The 20,106-nt window shown below is 42.3% G+C and overlaps 1 protein-coding gene across 1 annotated transcript; it reads left to right on the top strand.

Annotated features, from left to right (window-relative positions):
- Positions 1–12,497: 12,497 nt before the first annotated feature.
- Positions 12,498–16,816, top strand: LOC101544326 (lysozyme C, milk isozyme-like). Its single transcript, XM_004603967.2, has 4 exons — positions 12,498–12,645; positions 14,844–15,005; positions 15,810–15,888; positions 16,225–16,816. The coding sequence occupies exons 1-4, from the start codon at positions 12,507–12,509 to the stop codon at positions 16,289–16,291; spliced, it is 447 nt and encodes a 148-aa protein (XP_004604024.2). The 5' UTR covers positions 12,498–12,506; the 3' UTR covers positions 16,292–16,816.
- The last annotated feature ends 3,290 nt before the right edge of the window (positions 16,817–20,106 follow it).

Genomic DNA, 20,106 nt, shown 5'->3' with positions numbered 1-20,106 from the left:
GGGCGGCAGGTATACTGGGGGGGTTGGTGATGGAAGATGGGCACTGGTGAAGGGAAGGGTGTTTGAGAATTGTATAACCGACATAATCCTGAGAACTATGTAACCCTCCACATGGTGATTCAATAAAATTAATTTAAAATAAATAAATAAATAAATTTATCTTTTAAAAAGGAAATAATCACAGAACTTCCCAAATATGGTAAAATATTTGATAACTCAAGCTTATGGGAGTTCATGGGTAGCCAAAAATAAAAGTTAAAGAAATGGGGCTATAGTGGTAATACAGTGAATAACACACTTGCCTTGCAAGTGGCCTAACTGAGTTCAATTCCTGGCATCTCATATGGTATCCCAAATCCTGAGTGTTGTCAGGTGTAGCCCTAACCCCTACCCCCCACCAAACTAAAGCTATATTTAAAATCACTGTATCACTGTATCATTGTCATCCTGTTGTTCACCAATTTGCTCAAGCAGGCACCAGTAACATCTCCATTCATTCCTGCCACGTGCTAGTGTAGCCCGATGGAATATTGGGGGCTCTTTCAGAATCTGGAGAATGAGGACCGTCGTTACTGTTTTTGGCATATCGAGTATGCCACAGATAGCTTGCCAAGCTCTGCTGTGCGGGTGGGATACTTTCAGTAGCTTGCCAGGCTCCCCAAGAGGGACAGAGGCTTTTGGGGCAACCTCTAATAGCCTTTACAGGTGTTCCCAGTCTACCGAGTATAAGCTTTTGGTCGACTGGCATGTTGTAACGATCTGCACAGTGAGAAACACACACCTGCCTGGGTCTCTGGGACTTGGGACATCTGTGGCCTCAGATTGATCTCCTTGAGGTTGATGGAGTGCACCCGGAGGTAGTTAAGCAGCTGGCAGAACAAGACCCTATGTGGAAGGTCTGTGTAAAGTCGAACACCTGCGCCAAATCCCAGGTCACCTGGTGGTTGGCTCATCCACAGTACCCCACAGTGGATGAGCCACTGCGTACACTGCTGCCACAGTTCTACGTCCAGTGGTGCTGGGATTCAGCCCGGCTGGGGCAGGCAGTGATGCTGCAGTTACCGCCATGGTTTCCCCATACCCCGCCTATGTCATTCTGTCCGAATCTTGCAAAATAGCTGGTGTTGTCCATCAGGAATCATGCATAGAGTTCCAGCAGGGATCACACGTAGAGTTCCATGCCTGGCGTGCTGAGCCATGAGTTGTCTAAGGTGAGACAGTGAGCCAGGTTCGGAGAGCGCAAGGAGTTTGGGTGGCATTGGCGCCATCTTGCCTCCAATCAAATATGTTGTGGTAATTATGGAAAATGAGCAGGGAGTGTCTTATGATGCAGCCATGTGGTTTAGGAATATGTTCACTCAAATGTAAAGCTCAGTCAAGCGTGTGGAAAGTGGCCTGGAGCTTGGCAGTGGTTGGGTTGTGGAGGTCGGCTGCCAGGGCTGGCTCCCTTGGGGCAGGGAGGTCTTACCCGTCTCTCTCTGGGTGCCCTGAGTGCAAACAGCCTGGTGCAGAGTCCGGTGGCATGGCTATGGGGGCCTCATTTTATGCTCCCTTCTGGGAGAAGTAGCCGTGAGTTCTGGATGGTGGCCAATGAGGAGATTATTTGGTGCCAGAGGAGGTGCCTTATGGGTGTGACCCCTGGGCCGCCGGAGAATGGAGGAAGCAGGCAGAGGATCTCTGCTCCCAGGTCTGTTGAGCCCAGAGTCCAAGGTCACAAAGTTCCGCATTACCTGGGTTCCATGGGACTTCGCTCATGTGTGAGACTCGGCCTGTGCTTGTGGAATGCGGTCTGGAGCATGGCGGTGGTTGAGATACATTATAATAAAACCAACAAAAATCAAAGATAAGGACTGGAGAGATAGTGTAACAGCTAGTCAGACCTTGCAAGCTGTCAATGTGGGTTCAATTCTGGCACAACCTATGGTCCCCTGAGCACTACCACAGGTCATACCTGAGCAGAGAGCAAGAAGTAAGCCCTGGGCACCACTGGGTATGACTCCAAAGAAAACAAAATACAATAAAAATAAAGAGTCCAATTCTGAGAAGCAGTGAAAGAAAAGACGTTTGTATTACCAGGAAATTCTCATATATCTATCAACAGATTTAGCAAAACAATTATTCAATAGTTTGAAAAGAGGTGAAAAAACACTGTCAAGGAATAATATTTGCATTTGGCAAAGTTTTTCCTCTGAAATAATGGAGTTGATAGACTTTCCCCTATAAGCAAAATATGAAAGTTTGCCTAACTTTGAGTGTTTCCTTACAGGAAACACAGGAAAATGCACATCATGCTGGCAATTTTTTATTTATAGTCAAAGTCTAATATGTAACATAGTGTTGTACTAACAACTATAGTGACAAGGTTAAGGCCAAAAAACATTAAAAAGAATTGCAATCACAGTATTTCATTAATAAATGCATGATATAGAAATAGGTTCAGTTGTGTGTCAAGCAGAAAAATGGCATGTGAAGAAGTAGATTTTTGTTTTTGTTTTTAGGTTGTTTTGGAAGGGATGGGGCACAGTCAACAGTGTTTAAGGATCACTCCTGACAGGCTCAGGAGACCATATGGGATGCAGGGAATTAAACTTGTGTTGGCTGTATGCAAGGCAAGCACCCTTCTATATACCTCTTTGGCTCCAGAGTTTTTGTATACAAACAAAGCTGTCTATTACCTGCATAAAAGTAGTCTATTATATTTACAAAAATATGTTGGGGCTGGAGCTATAGAACAGCAAGTACGGTATTTGCTTTACACTCAGTTGACCTGGGTTCAATTCCCAGCACCCCGTATTGTCCCTTGAGCACCACCAGGAGTAATTCCTGAGTGCATGAGCCAAGAGTAATCCCTGTGCATCGCCAGGTATGACCTAAAAAGAAAAAAAAATCGTTATGTTGACTTCACATCGTGGTAGCAACAAAGCAAAAAGTCTAAAGGCAAAACACAATTTTGATTAAAAAAGAAAGAAAGAAAACATTATGGAGAAACCACCAACCCCAAAAAGGTAGGAAACAAGGAAATAAAGGAAGAGAGGAAGAAATGTAGATTAGAAAAAATATATTAAACCACTAATAATTATAAATGTAGGTGGATAGCATTCATTAATGAAAGGCAGACACTGGTTAGGTAAGTTTTATAAAAGTCCAGGTCCAGAGAGTACTCAGTGATAGAGTGCCTGCCTTGGAGGGAGAAGACCCCGAGTTTGATTACCAGTACTCCCCACATGCTGAGTGCACTCCCAGCAGCACTGACATTTGAGTCCTTATTGTACCACAGCCAGGTATGCACGTATCCTCACGAAAATGTGTAACACCTGGTAACATTGCAAATAGGTGTGTAAGCATTACAACCAAGTATGCAGCACCTGTGAGCATGCCACTAAGTGTGTATGATCTCTGGTCTTGACAAAAAAACATAATGAAAGGGAAGGGATTAAATACAAACATTAATTTTATTTTTAAAAGTTGGCTCATCTCTGCTTTGACTGAGACTCAGTTCAGAGGTCAGAGAGATAATGCAGGACATAACTGCTTGCCTTGTGTGTGGCTAACCCTGAAAGCACTTCAAGGAGTGATCTTCCTCAGCAAACAAAGAGAAAGAGAATAGCTCAATTCAACACAGAGTCTACACATATGTTCATATTAAGAGATATCAATTGTCCATGCATGCAAATCCAAAAAATAAATATCAGAGCAGGAAAAGCTGTATTTACATAATACAAAATAGACTTTAAGCCAAAAGCTTTAAAATTAGACAAAGAAGTTCATTGCACATAGGAGGGCTAGATGTCTAAGAACACTAAAATATGTATGTATCTAATTTCAGAGAGTCTCTTGCCTCCGTTCCTGGCTGCCTTCACTGGGGCCCCTCAGAGGGGGTGGGTTGAGTTTCTCTCTCTGCCCCCAGCAGAGCCCCTGCAGCTGAAGACCTCCAGAACCCAGCCACAGCCATGTTCAAGGCCTCTCTCCACATGTTCAGATGAGCCTCACGCATGAAGGAACCGGCATAGGAACCCAGGTGTGTGGGACCTGGGGCTGAGATCTCCAAGTCTGCTCAGATCCGGGCTGAGCCTCTTCCGCCCAGACTCCCCATTTTCCAGTAGCTAGGTGGTCACACCCAGAAACTGGCCCCAGCACTGTGAAATCCCATCAATGGCCAACATCCAGAAACTAAAAAACCAAGCTCCTGGAAGTTTATAGTTTATAGCTTATAGCTTATACATCTTAGAGCCTAGTTCTCCCTCTCGGAGAACCTGGCAAGCTACTGAGAGTTTCCTGCCCACATGGGAGAGCCTGGAAAACTCCCCATGGCATATTCATGTGCCCAAACCAGTAACAATGATGGGTCTCATCTCCTGACCCTGAAAGAGCCTCCAATACGGCACTTTGGGAAGGATAAGTAAAGAGAGGCTGCTAAAATCTCAGGGCTAGGATGAATGGAGACGTTACTGAGATCACTTGAGAAAATCGACGATCAACAGGATGATGATGATGATGATCTAATTTAACAATTCTTATTATATTAAGAAAATCTGAATGGATAAAGGTAAAAATATACATTATAGCAAAAATAGAGGACTTCAAAATCTTCAGTTTGGTTAAGGATGAGTTTGAATTCATAATCTGTGGTGGTGGGGATTAGTCATGACTCTTCTTGGAGGTTGTACCCCGAAGTGTTTGGGATTGAACCAGATTTGACCTCATGCAAGGAAAGTGATTTAACTCCTATACTATATTTCTGATCCCCCCCCAATCCTCCTTTTTAACAAAGGCAAGATCCTCTAGACTGTGTAAACTTCACTTTAGATCAAACTAACGTGGCACCATATAGGGAGCATTTAGTTAAATAGCAGGACAATAGGTTTTTTTTTTGTTTTTGGGTCACACCCAGCAATGCACAGGGGTTATTCCTGGCTCTACATTCAGGAATTACTCCTGGCAGTGCTCAGGGAACCATAAGGAATCGAACCCAAGTTGGCCATGTGCAAGGCAAAAGCCCTACCCACTGTGCTATCGCTTCATCCCCTAAACATATTTCTTTCAAGTACACATGAAACATTTTCCAGGAGAGAGTATAATTTCTGACCATCACAATGATATAAATTTAAAATAAAGAGAGGAAAATTGGTGAAATTAAAAAATATGTGGTATCAATAAAATGTTCAATAATAAATGAGTAATTAAAAAAATTTTAATCAATTACCAAAAACAAAAACCATAAAGGAACTAGTAAGGCACTTGTCTTGCTTACAGCCAACCAAGGTTTGATCTGAAGCACCACATGTGGTCTCCTGAGTACTGCCAACAATGACTCCTGAGCACAGAGCCATAAGTAAGCCCCGAGGAACTTTGGGGGGTACTGAAAAAAAAAAGAGAAAATATAAAAATGAAAATTGAAAACATCTTAAAACAAAGAAAGTGGAGATATAATAAATGTACCAAAACTCTTTACAAAGCATCATGAAAGAAATACAGATATCAATGAGATAAATACATGAGTAATTATATAAATTAGTATTGTGTAGTGCAATATCTAAGCACACTTTCTCATACATTATTTGAGATATCTTTTTGTTTATTTGCTTCTCTTCAGATCCATTGCCATTCCCTCACAGAAAAGAATTTTGGGAAGAGAGGAGTAGTGAAGTAAAACAGTTTTATTCAGAGATTGTGAGGAAGGAAAGAGAGAATAACATGTTCAGGAGAGAACACGGGCTTTTTCAGAGGCAGAGCTCACCTCTCAGGCAGAGAGGCGCACCCCCCTCCAGAATGGGGAGGCATGCTGTTTTCCTTTGAAGAGTTGGTTTTATAGGTTTTCTCCCAACCTGCCCCACTCGGGACTATCCACCTATATAAGAGTCTATTGCTATGACATTGTCAAGGAGAAGAGCATGAAACTTTTAGTTGCCCACCTTCCTGTCCTTATCACAATCCTCTGCTCCTCCAGGAGCTTCTTCCTAGGGGGGGATACAGACTTCTCTAGACCTGTGCTGATACAGTTGGAGTCTTTTATATTTTCCTTTCTGAGTCATGACTGGGCCTCAATCATACAATGTTTCAGTACCCACCCCTTCACTAGTGCACAATTCCTTCCTACCACGAATGTTCCCAGTTTGCAATAATAAAAGGGTATCATACATCTCACTTCAGCACCTTTCAGCACTCAGTTTGTGTCCAGAGTGATCATTTACTACCATCATTGTCATAGTGATTCCTTCTCTTTCATAACTACACTTCTCCTCCCTCTTGTGGGTATGCATCCTACCATGGACCGATCTTCTGGGCCTTTGTTTCTGTGCATTTTGGGCATCACTAACATGTTATGGATTTTTGGGTTTTGCTTTTATATCCCACAAATAAGTGCAATCATTTTATTTTTGTCCCTTTCCCTCTGACTGATTTCACTCAGCGTGATACTCTCCATGTCCATCCATGTATAAGCAAATTCTAGTACTTAATATTTTTCCAACTGTCATGTAGTGTTCCATTACGTAGCTGTACCATAGTTTCTTTATCCACTTATTTGCTCTCTTATCAAACCTCACTTCCTGTGTCACACAGTGGGTCTGGCCATAATACATCTTGCTAATCTAGTAACAGAGCAACTTCTTCAAATCCCATTTTGGTTTTATTACTTTTCATGTACTCATTAAAAGAAAGTTCACCCTATCCTATCTATCTGCATGTTTCAAAATCAGTCATTCTCGGCAAACACAAAATAAACCAGACTTAGGATGATTGTTTATCTCCTAAAAGGATATTATCATAGAGAACAATGAACTGACAACTGCTGCCAGAACTGCTTGCCAAAATCTCCTTGGGAAAGCTTGGTAGGGTTGAAAAACAGGAGAAGATGATGAATAAACTTCCATTTTAAGGATCAAGTGTGACATGGTGATTAAAATGTCACCGTTTAACAGATTCCTTGTTTAAACACAAAACAATGATACAGGAAGCCGGCACGGGAGACAAAAGCCATCACTTTCTCAGGCAACCACCATGGGTACACGGGCCCCTGAGCTTGTCCCTCCAGAATGTCCCTCCAGGATGTCTCAACAGTTTCTATTCTCATGACATAAGACCCACATGCCAACTTACAGCAACGTAGGAAAAACTCTTTTGCATGATGCAGGTAGCCATTTCTCAGGCTCCCTCTCTGGAATCGAACCCTGATTCCCTGTCACCTGTGGTCACCATGGTAGGCACAGCAACTACCACCGAAAGTTGATAGGGCAGATGCTTGAATGGGTCGTCACAGCCATGGGGAGGCATGAGATTGGCCCAAGGTTACCTAGAGTCACCAAAACTTGTCCTCCAATGGATCCTCATTAAAGGATTTAAAGTGGACTCATTCCAATTACAGGGCCTCAAAAGATTTTTGTATTGTTATTTTTCCTCACTACAGAATTTCCTGCCCACGCACCAGGCTGTCTTCACCAGGACCCCCTCAGAGGGGGGTGGGTTAAGTTTTCCTCTCCACCCCAAGCAAAGCCCTGGCAGCCAAAAACCTCCAGAACCCAGCCACAGCCATGCCCAAGGCCACTCTCCACATGACGAGCCTCATGCATGAAGGAACCAACAGAGGAACCCAGGTATGTGGGACCCGTGGCTGACATCTCCAAGCCTGCTAGGATCAGGATTGGGCTTTCCTCCATCCTCCACCCAGATCCCCAGTTTTCCAGTAGGTTGGCAGTCACACCCACAAATTGCCCTTCCCCATAATTATCTCTTTGGATTCTTTCACAAGCCCAAGCACCCATTCACCTGTCCAAATAAGCAATAACCCATAATAAGTTCTGGTAAGTATCCCTGAAATCTCTGTGTGCATGCCACGAGGAAGAGTTACACACCAGATCAAATATGGTCACAAAGAAGCTGATTGGATTTGACAACCCAGAAAGCCCATCCCTCTTCAAAACACAGGGCTGCATACTGCATGGCAAAGCAGATTCCATGGCAGAGAAAATTCCACCATCTACACCCAGGGAGAGCTCCCCTTGGGCTCTCTGCTTCGTTGCTCTTTCCCAGGAAAGGCTCTTGCAGAATAAGCAAGACAATATTTTCTTTTTCTTTTTTCTTCCTTCCTTCCTTCCTTCCTTCCTTCCTTCCTTCCTTCCTTCCTTCCTTCCTTCCTTCCTTCCTTCCTTCCTTCCTTCCTTCCTTCCTTCCTTCCTCCCTCCCTCCCTTCCTTCCTTTCTTTTTTTGTAGAGGCTGGGGGGCAGGCACACCTGGCTGTGTTCAGGGCTTATTTCTGACGCTGTGCTCAGGGATCATTGCTGGTGGGCTCAAGGGATCATACTGGGTGCTGGGGAATTGAACCCAGGTTGGTGCAGAGCAACGCCAAGTGTCTTACCAGCTGTACTGTCATTCCAGTTCCATACAAATATTTTCTGAGGACATTCAAGAGCCTGCATGTAGACCTTAGAAAGTGTTCTCCTGTATAAACCAGGTACAGAAAGCGCTACCCATCAGGTCTTGGGCCTAATATTTGAACTTTGTCCCTGTTGTAGAATAATTTATATGCCCAGTAATTCTTGTCTTTGAGCTTCCTGGAAGAAATTAAAGCCAGCAGGTTTAAAGTCAGGTGTTTCTATAGATGATCCAAGAATCACAAGCAGAGCATTGCATAAGGCAGATGAGCTAATCTGGGTGTTTGAAAACTCCACGATTTCCACCCAGGGAAAAACAATGTACCATTTTCTGAAATCTGGCAACATAATCTGACCCTCACACAGGCATAGAATAAAAACAACCCCAAGGAACAAAACAAACTACCGAATTTCCTTCCTTCCCAGGAGTGTGAACCACTGATTCCCATCAGTTCTTCTCAGTCAGGAAGGGAATCCAGTGGGGCAACGCGTGAAGACACTGCGTTCCCGGTCTTGGCGACCGCTGTCAGCAAACAGTCTCTCTTTCACCTGTTCCCTCCAAGGTTGTATAATTTCACTCAGCACACAACAAGGGGTGGCCCCACTCAGTTTAGTAATAATGGTAAGAGTGAAATGCAAGTGACTGGGATACAGCACACATAGAAGAACAGATGACCCGTGCATAATATCAGGAATGGCCCTGGTGACCCCAAATACATATTGAGTGTGAATAACCTCAGAAAACAGAAATTTCACCAGGAACAAATAACCATGGTAAGCCCACCAAAAGCTCTCTCTCTCTCTCTCTCTCTCTCTTTCTCACACACACACTCTCTCTCTCTCTCTCTCTCTCTCTCTCTTTCTCTTTCTCACTCCCATACACCTTCCCTCTACCTTATTCTCTCTTTCTGCCACTTCATATTTTCGAAACAAAACTATTTTACTGCACTATTCATCTCTCCTGAAATCCTTTTCTGTGCAAGTACATGACAAGCCTGGGGAACCTGAAAAGAGCAATTCCTCATCCATCCCCATACCATGGCTTCCCCCAAAATCCTGACGTTGCAAATCAAGTTTCACTCTCTACAGACCAAGTGAACTTCAAGTGCAACTTGATGGCAGCCTCCTGGGCTGATAAGATGTTAGTGCCAACTCGCAGATATTTGTGGCAGATTTTATCTCCCTAAAATTTAATCTGACTTATATAACTATTTTTTCCCAAAAAGTCAAAAAATAAGTACATTCATAGAAATTTTGAATTTTTGTTCATTTCACTCAAACCAAATGATTAACAAAATTTGGGGACCTGGGAGGAAAGGCATGTGCCTTGTACAAGGCTGACCTAGGTTTCATTTCCAATACCCCATATGGTCCCCAAGCCCCACCAAGAGTGACCTCTGAGTATAATATCAGAAGTAAGTCCTGAGCACTGCCAGGTGTGCCCAAAAACAAAAAGGAAAGGAAGAAAAAAATGCTGACTAGACTAGACATGGGCAAGAGATATAAAAACTCTTGTCAGATAGGTAATATGTATTTGACACAGAACAATAATAGGAACCATTAAAGGCTTAAATATTGGTGTATGGAAAGCATTTTGGATAGTCATTAAAAGAGAATATCTAAACTGAGTCTTCCTTGGTTCAAATGCCAACTCCATTAATTCACTGCATGGCATGCAGAAAGTTGACTAATCTCTTTGTTCCTTATCCATAAATTCAGCACACAAAAAATGTACACCAGTTCCTCCACATTGGATTAATATGAGGATTAAATAACTTTAAAAAATAGGCAACCATAGTGTCCTGGAGACATAATGTAGCAGGTAAAGTGCTTGCATTGCAAACGGTCTACCCGGAATTGATCCCCAGTACCCCAGTGGTTTCTCAAGCCCTCCAGAAATGATCCTTGAGTGCAAAGCTGGGAGTAAGGCCTGAGCACTACCAGATGAGGCTTCCCAAAATAAATTCATGTATTAAATGAAATATAGGAAATGCTCTTCATGCCTCTTCTGGGCCACAGTTGGCTCTTAATAACAATGATTATGTGGTACAAAGACTTGTTTCTCTACCTGAGACAAACTGAAAGAGGGGATATAAAGAAGCTGTCTCTGAATCAATTAGAGAAAAAAAAATTTGTTGTGATTCGATCACACCCATCAGTGTCTATGGCTTACTTTTGGTCCTGTGCTCAGAGATCACTACTGGTGGTATGTGGGGTGCCATATGAGGTTCCAGATATCACATTCATAGCAGATGTCTTACTCCCTGTAATATTTCTTTGACCCCAATATAAGAAATATTCTAAAAAGCAGAAAAGATTGTCTAAAGACTAGAATGCATGCTTTACATTTGGGAGCCTTGAATTCAGTGGTCCACTGGGCATATAAAACTAACCTCTGGCCAGCTGAGTATTACCAGCTTGGTCCCCTAAAACAAACAAAAAGGGGTGGGGATAAGTTTTATATGGAACTTTGTACTTGGGACTTTGTCTCCCAAAATGTACAAAAATGGAAATAAGTTTCATCAATAGTGTTGAAACTCACTACATGGCTAATAAGTATGGGAAAAAAGAAAAGTTGTGAAGACAAATTTCAGGATGGAAAGGGGTTGCCTCAAAGTATCACTCATTATACTATCTCAATAAAAGTATGATGGTCGAATTATTGGCCAACTTTACTAGACCACATTTACTCAGATATCTAATTAAATATTATTTCGAGCAGCTCTTTTAAAATGTTTGTAGATGAATTGAATATTTGAGTTATCAGACTAAGTAAAAAATATTGTTTTCCCCAATAAAGATAGGCCACATTCAGTCCACTGAAGGCCCACTTAGAAGAAAAGTCTTAATAAAAATAAGTAGCTCTCTATATACATATATACTATGTGTGCATATATGCATACATATGTGTATATAAAACTATATGTATATATATATATATTCCAGTTGGCATATGAGTTCTTTTCCTGTTTTTAGACTTAAATCACTTAGATTGGATGGAATTTACAGCATTGGTTCTTCCGAGTATGGATTTCTCCATAGTCACATGAAACAATTTTCCTATAATAAATCAACAAATCACTGTATCAGTCGTCCCATTGTTCATCTATTTGCTCAAATGGGCACCAGTAACATCTCCATTTGTCCTTGTTGCTTTCAGAGTCAAGGATATGAGGCTCATTATTGTTACTGTTTTTAGCATATCTAATACTCCACAGGTAGCTTGCCAGGCTCTGCCGTGCGAGATTCTGCAACGCTTTCTTCCAGGAGCTTTGTTTTATAGTCCCTGAATCTTGACCATTGATGAGATTACATGGTACCGGGGGGGGGGGTGCAGTTTGTGGGTGTAACTGCCAAGCTACTGGAAAGCTGGGAATCTGGGTGGAGAAGGCCCAGTCCCGACCCAAGCAGGCTTGGAGTTTTCAGCCACGGGTCTCACATACCTGGATTCTGCAGCCATGCTCAAAATCAAAAAATAAAATAATAAATCCTGTTGGCTCTGTTTTATCTATAGGATACAAACATCAAGTTATTTGATGAAATGACATCCCAGATAGTAGAGAAAACACAGTATAGATGGGGATTTAGATCAGATCACTTCCTTTAGACATAGCAAACTTATGAAGTAGGTTCTAGTAGTCTTCTGTTTAAACCTTATTTTACTTATTAAAACTGCCAGCAAATCCAAATCCCGTCAGTCCCACTTATATAATCATGGGTTCCATCTACACTGAGTTGGAATATACCCCCCAAAACACAGAAATAGTCAAAGTTTAGCAAAGCACAGGGAACAAACCCGTTTGGGGATATCTCTACAAAATGTCCAAAATGTTTGGGCACTCTTAGAAATCATACTTCTTTCTGTTACCAACTCACTTCTCATCACAACATTTCCCCACTCTAGACATTTGCACAAACTCAATGTCCACACCCGTTTAAGACTTTGCTCATAATAGCACTCTTGGTCAAATCCTCTTCCTTGAACTTCAACTGTTTGGGGAATTACCATTAGGCAGCTGAATTCTTCCTGGTAGAGATGACAGCTCTATTGCTCACTCAAAGACGCTTTGTTTCCAAATGGTATAAAAGACAACAGAATTCTGAATGTACTAGTCTTGCATTCCACAAGCTGCCAAAATGAGGTCCATGCTGATTCTCTTTCTCTTCAGCTACTTCTTTGCAAGTTATGATGCCAAAATCTTCTCTGAATGTGAGCTAGCCAAAAAGCTGAAGGCCCATGGAATGGATAACTTCCATGGTTACAGCTTGGCAAACTGTAAGTATGAGTCCCACATCTGTGCTTTCTATATATCTCCAAAGAGTCTATTTCTCAACCAAGTATTATCTCTTTCATTTTTCTCAATTGTCAGAGATCTCTCCCTTCACCCCTGCATGCCTTTCATGTCTTGAGTCTCTTTGCCCTGTCATTTATATCTTTAAAAGATTTGCTTGTCTCCCAAGTAACTTCCCATTCATTGGTTTGGAATCTTCTTGGACATAACAGAGACTAGTTTAGATTCCATATTGGCTGGCATAGTCTTTGTCACCACCCATATCCCTTTCAGTCCATATATCTGGACAATAATTAGTGTTGTCTCTCACTCTTCCATGAACTTTGCCTGCCAAACATAATTCACATTTGATAAGCAAATCTAAATTTTATTCTACTAGTATTATAATTGATTTAATGGGGATAGTTATAAAAGCAAAGGAAGACAGTTTGACATTTCACTGGAAGAAAACATGAGCTTATTCAATTTCCCTCAAACATCCTTATTTTTTTCATGCTAGGACTTTTCTTTCTTGTCACTATCAAGATTGTTTTATAGCACTTTTTAATATTCCCCTCCACTGTCTCTCCACCTGTTCTCTTCCATAGATATATATATATATAAAATTGTATATGTATGTGTATATATATATATATACACATTAGAGCAACGAATACACATGTCATGAATGGTAATTTTCTGAGATATATGTTTGGGTGGACTGGAGCGATAGCACATCATGTAGGGTGTTTTCCTTGAAAGTGGGGTTAGATTCTTCCATCCCTTTCAGAAAGCCTGGCAAGCTGAGAGTATCCACCTGCACGGCAGAGCCTGGCAAGCTACCCATGGCATATTCAATATGCCAAAAAAAATAACTACAAGTCTCACAATGGAGACGTTGCTGGTGCCCGCTCGAGCAAATCGATGAACAATGGGACAACAGTGTTATAGTGCTACAGATATGTTTGGGTAGATAGACTGAGGAATGATTATGATTGATTATTAATTATTGATCAAAACGCATTAGTTAATACGTCACGAATCACAAAATCCCGTTAATCACTGATTTCTCGGGCGGGCTCAGTAACATCTCATTTCGTCCTTTCTCTGAGAAGTCCATCTCGACTCGGCCCTCCTAACGATGTTGCACTGGGGGCTCTTCAAGGTCAGGGGAATGAGATCGAGCTTGTTACTGGATTTTGCATATGAATACACCATGGGAAGCTTGCAAGGCTGTCCCATGTGGGCAGGAAACTCTCAGAAGATTGCCAGTTTCTCCCAGAGGGAGAAGTAGGCTAAAGATATCACTTCTGAGAGCTTGCTTTTAAGTCTCTCTCTGGATGTTGGCCATTGATGGGATTACACACACCTGGGTTCCTCTGCCAGTACCTTCATGCATGAGGCCTGTGCGAATGTGTGGAGAGGGGCCTCCAGCATGGCTGTAGCTAGGTTCCAGTGGTCTTCGGCCGCCAGGAGCTCTGCTTGGGGTGGGGAGGGAAGCTGGAGCCCATCTCCTCCGAGGGGCCCTGGGGAAGACAGCCAGGCATGCGGGCAAGAGACTCTCTGCCAGTAACTTGAAAAATTAGTTAATACATAGCTATTATAATTGCACTATAATTACCAGGGTAAGTAAGTACTCTGGAATACAAAATTTATTGTGAATCATAACCAATACTGAGAATCTCTAAGTCTATATCATTCTAATGTTGAAACTAGGCCAAATATCAACATTACACAAGGACAAATGCTTTCTCTGAAGCCTAAAGATAAAGACAGTTTATCCTCAGTTTACCCTTCCCCCCAGGAGCCTAACCTTTATTTTGGTTAGTTTTGAGATAATATGAAATATGCCTCAGGAAACCAGACCACAAGGAGATTTTATTGTTATTTTGGTTCCCACTGGTCTGTAATCTACACTATCTTCACTATTTTCCCTTATTAAAAAGTCTTCCTCTGATCACAAGATGACTGTTTTGAGAATATGACTCTTTCATAGGTAATCAACCTGCTGGCTGATTACCAGCGAAGTTTTTTTCTTGACCTATCACTATGTCTATCATTTGCTTGGACCTTCAGGAGCCAAGGAAATGAACCTCCACAGTTACAGTGGGTAAAAAATTATTTGAGGCACTTGTACAGCACAAGTTATCTCTCATCATGGAGAACTTTCTTTTTTCTCTCAATAACTTGTTCCTTAACACAGGGGTCTGCATGGCTAAGCACGAAAGTGATTTAAATACCAAGGCCCTCAATGACAAAAATTCTGATGGCACCATTGACTATGGGATATTCCAGGTGAACAACAAATGGTGGTGCAAGGACAACAAACGTCAGTCAAAAAATGCCTGCAACATAGCATGCAGCAGTAAGTACTTTTTCCCTTCTGAAGGCTGGGTAAAGAGGGTAAGTTAAAATAGGTTGTCCCTAACACCTGCCTTTCAGGGCGTGCCTAGAAAACTGAGTGTAGGAAAAAAAACTCACTAAACTAACCTATCCCAAAACAGGATTCTACAGAGATCCTCCTAAAAATGAAGACAGAATTATACTGTCTAAGGGGACTTAGTCAACCTCATTTTCACAGGACCTGTTACTTAGGAAATTGTATTCTTTTCCTGGAACACACAACTGCAATACCTTTCCACATACCCACTCCTAGAGCTCTTGGTCACAGTAAGTAGGCAGTTTCCCGAGAATGAAGGCACTCTCTCATCCATCTGATCCTAGAGGCCTTCTCAAAAATAGTGCTCAAAAACATTCCCTGAAAATAGAAAAACAAACAAACAATAAGAAACAGGCAACATGGGTGTAAAACCCAGGAAAGAGCTCTAGAGGGTTTATCAATATCAGGTTTATCAGGCTCAAGTTCCTAGTGGAAATCTTCCTCAAATTATGTTTCACTTTTGGGGAGATATTGGGGAGTATACCTTGCATACACCAGGCCTGAAACTCAGTCCCTAGCACTGCTTGTACTCCTCAACATCACCGGCCTTGCCTGGTAGTCCCTGAGCTCCTCCAAGCCATACCTGTCATCACCAGGCTAAGTATCACTCTGGGAGCCCTTGTACTCAGGAGTAAAGCTATGGAGACTTCTTTCCTCCCAAAACAAGACTGGGAGAACAGAAAAAACAATTGAATTTCTCATGCTTGACCCTTCTACTTTCAATTTTAGAACTCTTGGATGACAACATTGATGATGACATCACTTGTATCAAAAGAATAGTGAAAGATCCTAACAAGATGAATGCCTGGTAAGGGACTGACTGCAGAGGGCCAGTCACTTTGCCAAAAATAGGCCCAGATTGTGTCTGGGGTGCTTTAATAAGCAACACAAATACCATATAATTTTCCTTGCACTTTTTTATGGACTCGAGACTGTACTCCTGATATAAAGTAAGTAAGGTAAAATTATATTTTGGTGCTTTCTGCCCTGGAAGCACTGGTATTCAGTCCATATCCTTCTTAGATGGCTTAGCAAGTCCTCCTTTTCTGAATCTCTCTCACATGTACTACACTAACCTATAGGCCTTGAGTTCCTCAAAGATGTCTTCCTTGTCTCTAATCTCTGCTTATTTCTCTATCCTTAGGTATGCCTGGGTCAAACACTGCAAAGGCAAGGATTTATCCAAGTACTTGGCTGGCTGTAAGCTATGAAACTGTCACTGAATATAATTCATAGAAGGTGACTCAAAAAGATGGACAACTTTTTAGTTCTGAATCCTCTTTCCATCTCTGCCTCTAAAATAAAGATTGATCAAACTTATCTGTCTCAAATAACATTTTTAGGGGATGGGTTGTAATGATTTTTTACTACATAATGTCATTCCTTGAAAATTCTGTCACATTCAGAGTCTAAAAATTCCCATTCAGTTTCCCGGGGTCTTTGCATCTTGAAATCCATCATCCTCAAAAACAAAGATACTTCAAGTGTGTTCCCCAGGCCAACTGTGTTGCATTACCTGAAATTTTATTAGAAATGAAAATTCTTGCTCTCATCGCAGACCTTACTATGAAATAAGAACCTGGATTTTTATTTTAATGTCATCTGGGGAGTAGGATGTTTTTGGACTTATGTGATTGTTTGTTTTGCCATTTTTAGACTAAAATGTAGTTTAAATTGTTTCCCACAGAACAGTTGTCTTCTCATTGTGAATTTGAAAGTTCTGTACATATTCAGGCAAAAACTTCCCAACTCAAATATGTGATTCTCTGTTCATGTAGCATAATGCAGTTTTACATCTGACATGAAACTGCAGTCTTGGTTTCCTTTAATAAACAAGTTTTAGCATTTATTGTTGTTTCAGCTTAATATGTATGTGAAATCACCTTTCCCTGAGGCGTGAAGGGCAAGGGTTCTTCTGAAACTTAAAGCCAAGCAGCTTTCACAAAGCCTATGGAAAATTATGGGTTTTGCTTTGTTTTGAAGTAGGATCAAGGGTCCTCTTGGTAAAGAATTTTAGAATTACCATAAAACCAAGATGTGATCTGAAAATGATTTTCTTTGTCCTGCCCTACCCTGGAGACTCTGAAACTATCATTCCAAACTTAAGACCAGCTTAAAAGGCCAAGAGACTGAGCCCAAATCCATCTAATGTCCATCTAATGGCCGATCCCACTAGGAGATAATTCAGCAAGAACAAAGGCCTTATAAGATTCTGAATACAGAGGATCTCCAGAACTAATATTGTCTTTGATTTACTATTTTCTAGCAGTAACCCTCAGGTAATGCTGAGGCATTTTGGAAAAAACAGAAAACCTATAAAACCAGCTTTCCAAAGTGGGTTGGAGTAAACTCCAATAGTTTACTCTGGAGTTATGTGGGTCCCAAAGTTGGGTACTTGATCTTTCTTTTTTTTTTTTTTTGCTTTTTGGGTCACACCCGGCGACGATGCACAGGGATTACTCCTGGCTCTGCACTCAGGAATTACCCCTGGCGGTGCTCAGGGGACCATATGGGATGCTGGGAATCGAACCCGGGTCGACCGAGTGCAAGGCAGACGCCTTACCCGCTGTGCTATTGCTCCAGCCCCCTTGATCTTTCTTTCATAGTATGTCATTCAGGCATTGCCTTTGTCTATCTTTCTTTCTTTTTTCCAACATTCATATTTAATTTAAATTTTTTATGAATGTATTTTTATTTTTTATCATTGTCTTTTTAATACTAGATTAGCTTAATCTTTTGATGAATGTATTTTTATTGAAGGTACAAATTTTCTATACTTATTTGCTTTTCATCTTACTTTCCTTTCTCTCTGGGTAACTCCACATTCTCTGCAAAATTAATTTCCTCCTTTAATAAAACAATCTATGGTGGAATAGTCCGGGAGATATCTCATAGAGTTGGAGTGCCTGCTTTGAATGCTGGAGCTTCACTTTGACCCCTGATACCAGATGCCCCCCAAACTGGAGAGACCCTGAACACCATGTCAATTGTTTTAGATTGGGGAACTGTGGTTTCCCAAAAGTTCTCCTGGAATCCATAAGTTATGTCAGTGGGCAAAGTTGGGAGCGTGAGATGTAATATCGTCAAGAGAAGGGTGCTATCACCTTCTTGATTGAGTCCCCTTGGTAACCCAGGGAATTGCCGAGAGTATTGGAACTGTGAAGTCTGCCAGGAAACTCCTGCACAGTGTGAATGCTCATCTCTCATCAGCCCTGCACGGACATAGGAAGACAGTTAAAAAAACAAGCCTGTAACTTGGGAGTTAATTGGCTCTAGATAATATTATCTCCTGTACCTCTGCTCTCTAGACTTAAGCCTCAGTTGCCCTTACTTCCTAGATATCCAAAAGCAGGGGTCTGATGAGGGACTGGATGGACCCAGGGCAAGCAGGGAGCTACCCTGGCATTGAAATGGGCCTGGCCAAAGTGCCATAATGCTTAACTATAAGTTAAGAGCTTAGTCATGGACAAATTCCGTCATGATCCAAAAAGTAATAGCTAGATTCAGACCCTGCTGGGGTTAGGAATGATTAATCTGGCCTGAGCACTATAGTCTGAGTCTGTGGCAAGATGTCCCCAGGAGAGTCTTTCTACAAGCCTAATTGTGTCTATTACTGTGTCCATACAGAATGGCAAACATTAGGAAGTTGAATTAAGATGTTAATTAAGTGATAGGTCTAAGGAGAGGAGAAACACGCCTTACGTGCTCTTTTGCCCTCGTGGGCTGCAGGTGGTCAGGAAGGCTTGAAAAACATGCTGATTGCGCTTTCCGTGGGGAGGCGTGGGGAGAGAAGAGACAGAGGGCTGCGGGAGACCGAAAGGAGAGAGCTGCTGCCGTGTGGGGGAGGGTGCAACAGAGACTGGCTGCAGCAATCGAAGAAGAAGGCATTGTGGAGCGACTTAGGCAGGGGGTTGGAGAGAGCTGGAGGAGAGTTGCAGAGAGTTGTGAAAGCTGCGGAGAGAGTTTGGGAGAGCGACGAGAGTTGGAGCAAACAGCAAGTGTTCATCAACCAGCTTGGCCTCTGTTCCTCCTTCGTCTGCTCAGGCAATGGCCGTCCCAGGTGACTCGAGAGCACCAAGCGCGGATGGCAAGAGAGCCCGAGAACATCCGTTAACGTGTAATCCCCGAGCAAAGGAGTTTACACAGCTCCGTGGGAGGGGTTTACACAAGCCCCACTTGGTAGACGTCCAAGTGCACATGATGCCCCACGTGATCTACATGGTTTGGGAACGGGTCTCCACCTGAGCTCCTGCGGAGCTGTATTCAGGCTGGAATGAAGACATCTCCTTTAAAGCACTGTAGCACTGTCGTAGCACTGTCGTCCTGTTGCTCATCGGTTTGACGAAGCGGGCACCAGTAACGTCTCCATTGTGAGACTTGTTACTGCTTTTGGCATATTAAATACATCACAGGGAGCTTGCCAGGCTCTGCCATATGGGCGGGATACCTTGCTGGGTTCTCCAAGAGGGACGGAGGAATCGAACCCAAGTCAGCCATGTGCAAGGCAAAAGCCCTACGCAGTGGGAGATAAAAATTAGTTCTACCCTCTTCTCAGGTGAGGTAGGCAGGCGTGTTGGGTTTGGGGGATGGCAATGAATTTTCAACAAGTAATAAAATCAAGGTAGAATTTAAAGAGGTTTCTCTATCATTAGTCCTAAAGTAGCCAGAAGCCTGATAGCTAGACCCACTTTGTGGATGTGGTAACTGAGATCTGTTAAGATGAACTGGTGCCAACACAGGACCAGAGAGGGATGAACATCACCCCCCACGGCCCCACCACACACACACCTTTTAGGAAATTCCAAGAGGAAGAAATGATTGTAATAGGGACATGAAAGTGAACCCTCAAAAATTCTGAACTCTTCCATGGCAAGAGACTCTTATCTCTGTAGGAAGTTCCTATATAGGGGTAGTTTGAGAGAAAACCCATAAAATTAAATCTGTAAAGGTGAGTGAGACTCTAACCCATTCTGTGAAGCCTGCATTTCTACCTGAGACGTGCACCCATAGCTCTTCCCTTCTGGAG

This window comes from Sorex araneus, chromosome 6 (genome assembly GCF_027595985.1).
Source record: "Sorex araneus isolate mSorAra2 chromosome 6, mSorAra2.pri, whole genome shotgun sequence".
Lineage (NCBI taxonomy): Eukaryota > Metazoa > Chordata > Mammalia > Eulipotyphla > Soricidae > Sorex > Sorex araneus.
Note: the sequence above shows the minus strand (reverse complement) of the source record. Positions and strands in the feature narration are given on the sequence as shown.

Bases quoted from the DNA above. Each gene is read 5' to 3' on its own strand.
- LOC101544326 (XM_004603967.2), top strand. From the start codon at position 12,507: ATGAGGTCCATGCTGATTCTCTTTCTCTTCAGCTACTTCTTTGCAAGT. The intron at 12,646-14,843 runs GTAAGTATGAGT...TCCTTAACACAG, and splicing joins TGGTTACAGCTTGGCAAACT to GGGTCTGCATGGCTAAGCAC. The intron at 15,006-15,809 runs GTAAGTACTTTT...TTTCAATTTTAG, and splicing joins CTGCAACATAGCATGCAGCA to AACTCTTGGATGACAACATT.